The 8,253-nt window shown below is 39.4% G+C and overlaps 1 protein-coding gene across 1 annotated transcript; it reads right to left on the bottom strand.

Annotated features, from left to right (window-relative positions):
- Nucleotides 1-300: 300 nt before the first annotated feature.
- LOC110064504 (uncharacterized) lies at nt 301-7,813 on the bottom strand. The gene is made up of 6 exons (XM_089286852.1): nt 7,416-7,813; nt 5,716-5,907; nt 4,915-4,957; nt 3,448-4,209; nt 2,724-2,924; nt 301-1,383 (listed from the first exon to the last, which is right to left on the bottom strand). Exons 1-6 carry the CDS (start codon nt 7,609-7,611, stop codon nt 1,188-1,190), a joined length of 1,590 nt encoding a protein of 529 aa, XP_089142978.1. The 5' UTR covers nt 7,612-7,813; the 3' UTR covers nt 301-1,187.
- Nucleotides 7,814-8,253: the final 440 nt, after the last annotated feature.

The raw sequence follows: 8,253 nt of genomic DNA on the forward strand, positions 1-8,253 counted from the left end.
GCCCGGTATTCTAAAATCTAGCCGAAATATTCATTGACACTTGAGAAATCGCACAGAATTTAAAAACTGATTAGAGAGATTTCAGCACCCCCTCCAGAACCCACTTCAAAGTGTAATAATGTATCTGTTACTATGAATTTTCAATGTGTAGTTTTGGCGAACATTTAACCGTAATTTACATTTTTGACTCGCCCAACGATCTCCGCATACATTCTTTTTTTCTGTGAGAATACATTTTATCAGAATATCAAGGCTGAAATTTGCCAGATTTTAAGAATGTTTTAAGAATAAATTCGAGGCTGAGATTTTAAAAATAATGTAATTTTGTTTGTAATACAATTACAATATTGATAAGTGAATAAAGATGGTGAATTTTAACCTCGTTGATGAAATGTGAAAGGTGAATTGATCAACATAACACGAGCGCGGGACAAAGAAAAAATCTGAGCTCCCGAAGCAAATCGAACCCGTGACCTCCCGAACACCGGGCGGGCGCTCCGTCCACTGAGCTACGAAAACTCATGAAGAGCAAGGTCATTTAACTGAGTTCATATGTGACAGGCGTCCTACATACTGTTAGGATCAACACTGTAAGATTTTCCTTTGTCCCGCGCTCGTGTCATGTTGATCAATTAACCTTTCACGATTACAATATTGCATGTTTTTAACTAAATCATATAAAAATCTTCCTTTCTCTAAGAGGCAAAACTAGCCAAAAGACAACAAAAACAGCACTAGCGGTATGTTCGATCCTATTAGCATTTCTGCGAGAGGTTTCGTATAATCATTTCGGGTTTTATTGCCTGCAGTCGGGCTCCAAAATTACTTCATGCAACGCCATCAAAGTCAATAAAACGGAAAAGTCATACGTCATAACCTAAAAAGATTCACAAGAATATTTTTAGTCTAAAATTGGCAGAAAAACAAGAATATTAAGTCTAAGAGTAAAATACCAGTGGGAATTTAACGAACTAACTTCAGAATAGATCGTGGAACAAAATTCGTGCAAAAAAAAAAAAAAATTGAAAATTACGTTGCATGCATGAAAGGAACGTGCAGGTAAGAGTAAATGGTTTTTCTAAAAGGACTCTTTTTGACTAGGTGACAAAAGACAACTCTGAACTGGACCTATTTCATTACCCTTACATGAAGCAACGTTAGGGGAGGTTGAACGTTCTCTGTTCTTTCTAATTAGCCTCTGGTTGCGTTATTTCCCAGCCTTCCTTTAGGGCGTTGTAAGCTGACTGAAGAGCTCCTTCGTTCCATTCCACAATGCCTGAATATGCTTCACCTACTATAAAAACGTCTTCACCAGGAAATGGACGTTTGGCCCATTTCATTAGATCATATCGGCTTACGTTAGAACCCGCCTTTGTGTGATGCCTGTTGGAAAGAACAAGTGGTGCGTGTTATTAAAAATGAGGTCAGCCATAGGTAATGGAGGGGAATGGTTATGAAACCTAGTAAAGTTCTTTGTTTTATGTTTTTGTTGGCTATTTTGGGGGCTGACCCTGAACGAAACCTGGCAAAATACAAAAGGTAGTTGTGTGTGCTCATTCAACTAACCAATAGAGGCACTGCGATAATGTAATTCATGCATAGTCAATGATCAAAAAACAACAACATAAATATTAGCCTGTTTGTTGCTTCTTTGATGTTTACCAGGCTTCTTAACCATTCCCTCAATTAACTTAAGCGTAGGTCGTTGACACTGATTTCATGCAGGGAAACTAGATGGTAAGTTTGGGTATTTCTGGGATTGTTTTAGACGACTAACTAACTAACTACAAACCTGCAAAAGCTAAAAATCGTCATTCGCTTAGTGTAATGTAAATTAACCACGTGATTACGGAAGGGCAGGTCCGTGGCTAGAACAAAAAAAATGGCTGAGGCAATGTCCATGGTTTAATTCTCTTCCTAGGTATTTAGGATGTTTATGATGACTATAAACAACAAAAACGAAATAAATGACAGAGACAAGTACCTCTGTTTGCCTCTTACTAGCTATGGCCTTAAATGGGACAAGCTACCAAGCCAGCCGGATTCTTTGTATCATTTAAAACAATTATAAAAAATCATTTCTCTCATGCGTTGTGGGTCACGCGTTGTAGACTGTTGTGTAGGTTGTTGTCAGTCGTCTTGAATAGTCGAAAAGACATTTTGAGCCTCAGGAGAATAGTTACCCTCCAAACGCTGGTTTTTAAATCAATAGAGATCAATTTAATTGTCTAATTTCAGCCATTATCTGAAATGATTGTTGCCTAACTCTGAAATGCTTATACTTATGAGGTAGATATTGAAACTAGTATTCCTTTTCAAAAGGGCCTTAGCTCTCGAAATAATCGAGGACTAATATTTTCGGGCGAACAATTATATAAATTGGACGTTTTCATGGCAGCCACGTTGGCTTTCCCATACAATAGAAAGGAGAGAAATGAACTTTTTTCTGGGGCCGGCAATTTGAGTTATTTTGGCCATGGACAAAATTACTTTTAAACTGAAAGAAACCTGCATGGAAATAGTTGTTCACTAAGATAGAAAAACTCTAAATAGATAGTAATAAACCATAAAGTAACAAGGATGCCTAAGGATGAAGAAGATTAGCACGGATTACAAACAACGAACTTGAAAAATTTAGGCTTAACTTTTCATTAACATGGCTGCCGTAATGATATGTGATTATTTCCTATACCGAAGAGCTTCTCGCAGAAAAGTTTGCTCACCAAGCTACTTTTTCCCAATATTTGAACACCATATCCAGAGGCTCTGGTAAGACTGCTCCTGGAAACACTTCCTGAATAGCTTTCTTTAACTCCGACTCCAAAACTGCTTTAGGCAACTTGGAAAGCTCGCCCCACTTGACTGCGCATGCTCTCCAAGCGTATGCCAGCTGTAGGACGGCTTCGCCTTTGGGTCCTCTACCACTAAAAGTGAACGCAAATGAAAACATTAAAAAAAAATTACTTCTAATAGAAGCTAATCAATGCTGATTTTGAAGTTTTCTACTTAAACAACACAACCAGGATCGTTTTAGAATCTGTCAACATTGTTTGTTTGTTTCGTTAATTAGGTATATTTAACAATCATTCCACAAGCGTGCGTTAGATATGGGATTATAAAGAGCCAACAAGTTGGCTGTAGTCATCTAATATCCAACAAGCGCGAGTGGAATAATTGTTTTATTAAAAACACCTCCAAACTAAAAGAAAAAACTGAAAGAAAACAAACATAACCCCCGCCTTCACCCCCCACCCCCCCCCAAAAAAAAACTACGCGCGTGCTTACCATAGTTATAGTAAGAGCATGGATCATTGAATAAAGCAATTCAAGAGTTTTCATTGGCTTAGCCATCATGGCATACGAGCCATTCATTACACCACATATAACCATATTATAAATAAAGATTCCCCAATGAATAGGGACAATGCGTCCTTTTTGATGGCTTACCTGTAAGGCATTATAGAAACTAGACAAGAAGCTGCAGAAAAGAATCTTTCAAACGGCTTCGTCAGTGTCAGGTTGTGAAACGAAGTAATGTTTTCCCACCAAGGATAACTGTAAACCGCTACAGCTTTAAAGCCAGACTTTGCAAAAATTGCTTCGAAGAAGACATTTCTTTTAATATCTGCAGCCAAGTCCCCAGCTATCTCTTCAAATGGAGTGCGTGGCACGGCAATGATGAGCTTTCTGGCCGACACTGTAAAATTATCTGTATCAACTGTAAAAATGTTTTCTTTCCTATAAATTGCTTTGACTTTCTCCTTGGCGTACATCTTTACTCCCAAACGCCTCGCAGATCTTTCCAATGCACTGACGATATCTGATAGGCCACCAGGCGGCCGATAGTAATCATACGAAGAATTGCTGGAAGCTTCATTCAGTTCGTATCTAAACAAAGTGCTTTCTTCACCATAATTTCGCTTTGTAGCGTACATGGCCCAATAGAACTCGCAGCCTTCACTTCCAAGTTGGTGGCACACAAAATCTCGGAAAGACGGAAATTCAAGTGTTTTCTCTCTAGTAATGTTCATCCAAGCATATTTCAGCATTTCGGACAAAGTCATGTTCGCAAAGGGGCCTGACAGCAGAGTCGGGAAAGCTTGCTCTTTGAGGGCCTGGGTACTAGATACAAAGACTCCTCTTGTTTCCCAATGTGCATCGTTTATGTCCATTTTCAACATCGGGATATTGAATCGACTAGCTAGGGTCCTGAAAGTAAAATATATACTGTAAACCTGCAATTTATGTAAACCCATAGCCAACAACAATCCTTAATTTCTTCAATTTTTTTTGACAGCGACTCTCCTCACAGGCTTGGAAAAAATCAAAAGGATTTGATCCATGTTCCCTGATGTTACCCGATTCTGGTTTAACTGGACTGACAGCTGAGAAATAACACGTTGTATCTATCAGCTGGGATTTGAGATCTGTAAAATTGACTGAAAGCTAACAAATGGACTGAAATTTTAACTTGTACTGAGCTGAGAAATCGCCGACAATTGGCGAGATTATATTCCAGCAGCCCCAAAACAGACTCGATCAAATTTGCTCAAGAAAATTGCCATAAATTTTATAACTATGTGGTAGCTCTGGGCCATCCATCTGATCTCGAGCAATGGGATCCAGCTGGAACTCTGGAAGGCTGAAGATTTTGCCTTGCAGCTCAAAGCGCAAGACTTTTTATCCTAGGAGTTCAAACAAATTTACGTTCCTTGAATCCCTGAGGAAAAGATGTGGAGTAATGAGACCTTTTTTTTTCCCTTGGAGCCATTTTTACTACGAAGTTCTACACCCCTAGAACCCGTGGACAGCGATAAAAGGAAACGATATTCAGTACCTATAGAGAACCTATTTTTGTAGGATCGAGAATTGAGTGGTCATGATCATAAATATATAGAAATTAATATTTCTTACATCACTCTCTTGTGTTCTCTATCCACACGCCAGGCTCCTAAACCTTCGAGGGTAAATTTAAGCACATCGTTTAGCAATTGGTGACATTGTTGACTTGACAGGCTTCAGTTAGGGATTTACGATCGACTTTTCGCTTTTGCGACTTCAAAGTGCAAACAAATTCACTGGGAGTGATAAGTTGAAACAGGCAACGAAGAAACACATTTTTTTAAAATTTTTTTTAATGACAATATATCGAGCTATTTCAAAATTTTGCCATTACTATTTCTACCCGGGGATAATTTTCTAAATTTTCAGCTCTTTTAAGTGCGAAACGAATTTTATTGTCTTTGTGTGTGAGTTTAATGGGAACGAGCAAAGCTAAGCTGCGGTGTTTGAATTTTCAGTGTATTAGCGGGTTGAGATTAAAACGAGACAAAAAGCGGGTTAATCCTTCCTTGTGTTGAACCTTTTCTTCATTTGGATCCCGTCTAACAAAAAAAAATATTTGAACGCAGACTTATTGCAATAACAGCTAATGAAATGGAGTGAATGGCTGCAAAGCAAACATAAAATTGTCTATAGTTTTCGGATTCAAATCACAAGCGCTGCGTGACTCGTGTTGCAAGTCATAACCAGGCCTTTCGAGCAAAAAAGGTGATAGCCTTTGTAAAGCAGCACTGTTTGAAGCTTCTTATTACTTTTCAGCTTCTTTGGGTTTAACTAGAAAGGGAAAGGTAAGTCTACCTTAGAAGAAAATTTGACCGCCGAAAACAGGAAAAGCGTGTTTCTGAGCGACAACACACTAAGTTACAAACTTACTTATGCTGATGTTTGGCGCTTGGCTAAACCTGAAGTCATAGTCTCGTCCTCCAAATCTGGAATCTTTTTCAAACAAACACACGTTGTCTTCTTTCTTCATTCGCATGAGTGTCTCTGCCATGTACATTCCTGAAATACCTCCTCCGACTACAACAACGTCACAGGACATGGGACGCAAAAAGGACTCTTTAACTGAGAGGAAACAAACGAACGGAAACGCAAATGAAAAGTTAAAGAGATAAATATGGGTTATTGAAGAAGCGGGAAGTGAAACTATCTTGACAGAACAAGTTAAAGAACATAAACACACTACTTTTGAGGGAACCAGCAGGCAACAACAACAACAAAAACAGCAACTAGCTTTATTTGCATGACCATCAAGTCAAGATAACCCCATATCCGCACAGATAGCAATTCGATAACCCCATGTATGTCAGGTATGGCCTGAGGGAAGCGAGTCCTGCTTAAAAAAGTAGGGGACCGAGCTAGTGGCAGTCAAGAAGAAGTTAGTTTAGCATGTGGTTGTCGTTAACAGAGTTTTACAATCTTTATCACCAGTCAACTGAACATTTTAAAGCGTAACTCATGCAAAAATCCAGCCTCAATTATATATGAGCCAAGCACAGCACGCGTTTTTATAAAGCTCAATGCGCTCTAGGCGGCGTTGATAATGAAATCAGTTAAATTTGTCTTAGTTTAGACTGAGATAAAATCACGTCGGGAGAAAAGTGGATTGTACGGATTATGACCCAAAACAAACAATCTGCTTAATATTGGGTTTAAGAAAGAACTAACCGAGATATGATGTCTGAAACGGTCTGCAATCAAGGCTGGCGAAAGACAGGTGATTTTTCAAAAAATCTTTCTACTTTTGCATGTTTGCGGCCCAGCCAAGCGATAAGCTTAACGAAGCTTAACTTTGTTTGTCTTTCCTAATTAAAACAGCCGAACCCAAAATGATTTAAACGGTGTGTTTCTACCGTACTTATACCAGATAACACTAGTCGCCCGGTTAGGGCGGTTAGCCGGTTAGTCATATGGAGGTGTTAAGCGACATTTGGACTCCGCTCAATGGAATCGGGCATCCAAGGGAAAACACGATGAATTGGTTCATAATATTAACATATTCTTTTCAATTCTATTCACGGATGAGAGCTTTCTTCCACACTAACCTACAGCACTGCCTCATTGTTTTTGAACTTTTTTTGAAATAAGATACATGCCTTTGTTTGGGCGATTGATACAGTTTCAGTAGATGCGATGTGACCAACCATACCAATCTAATAAAAAATCGGTATCTGGGGGAGATGACGAATGAGACTTATGTTTCTTTGAGAAAGAATAAAAAAACTTGAGACGGAGAGACCTCGGACATTTGCTAAGATTCTTTGAGATGTATCTTCTCTGAAGGACCCTTCGCTACATTATTATTCGCAATTATGATGGTAGTTAGCCGGTGTTGAATACAGATCTACGTATGACAGTCTATAATAAGTCGCAAATACAGGCGCTTCAGATTCTGTTAGCCATGGCATAACACAATTCATCGCTAACGGCACAACAGCTTGAATGAAACGACGCATCGCAGTTGTCACATTGGGGTCCCTTTTGGTTGGCTTTAGAAGTATATACCAATTAAAGATTAAAGATTCAAGATTAAAGACGGTAGCAATAGACTTCACACTGATAACTTGACTTACCATTCTCTTTGGGGTCACCATTAATTACTCCAGAGTGCTTTTCTTTTCCTTTCTCGTGAGCTAACAGCGCAGCTATCACGGTCAAGGCAATCAGCAGAGAAAACAACATGAACAGCACCAAAGCCACGTTCACTAAACTCACAAAGAAGCCGCGCACCTCCGTTTTACGAACTGCACTGTACTCCGTACGGACCATGTTTGTGGACCAGAATGATGATCGGAATCAAGCGGTTCTAGGGTCGAGCAAATGGCGAACTAAAGTCCCCACTGGCGGCCTTGTCGCTGTGGTTGGGGTATAACCTGTTCTTCGGTGCCAACCGGGAGGTTGTGTAAGCAAAACTAGTGAAGCGTAGTCTAGAGGCGTGATTTTCAAATGTTACGCGACACCCTGTCAGATAATATGTATTGCTTCTGTTAACAAAACACGATTAAAAGGGTATTAGTGCTTAAATTGCATGATTCATCATCAATTTTAATTGCCTAAAATCTTTTCTTAAAAATTGCTCTTCGTTTTGGAGCGTTTTAACATTTCTCACAAATTTGCCTTTGGTTTTGCTAGCAGGTTTGACAATACCAGTATAGAATGCAATGGGTTGCTTGGTGAACACGTCGAGCGAAATGACATTAATCTAACGTGTCGCGAAATGCTTAATTTCTCGAAATCCTCTTCTTCCAGCGTTCAGTTAGTTGAGGCGCAGCGCCAAAAAAACGAGCGTCTCTGACTTTTTCACACTTCTCCTCAACTAATTCCTCGAAAGATTTTGTGCCATTCAGTTTAGATCGGAGCAAACCAGTCCGTAGGCAGAACCAGAGAAGCGTGGTCTAGGGGTAGGGGTTT

Source organism: Orbicella faveolata, unplaced genomic scaffold (assembly GCF_042242905.1).
Source record: "Orbicella faveolata isolate gen_17 unplaced genomic scaffold, um_ofav_v1 contig_14, whole genome shotgun sequence".
NCBI classification, from domain to species: domain Eukaryota; kingdom Metazoa; phylum Cnidaria; class Anthozoa; order Scleractinia; family Merulinidae; genus Orbicella; species Orbicella faveolata.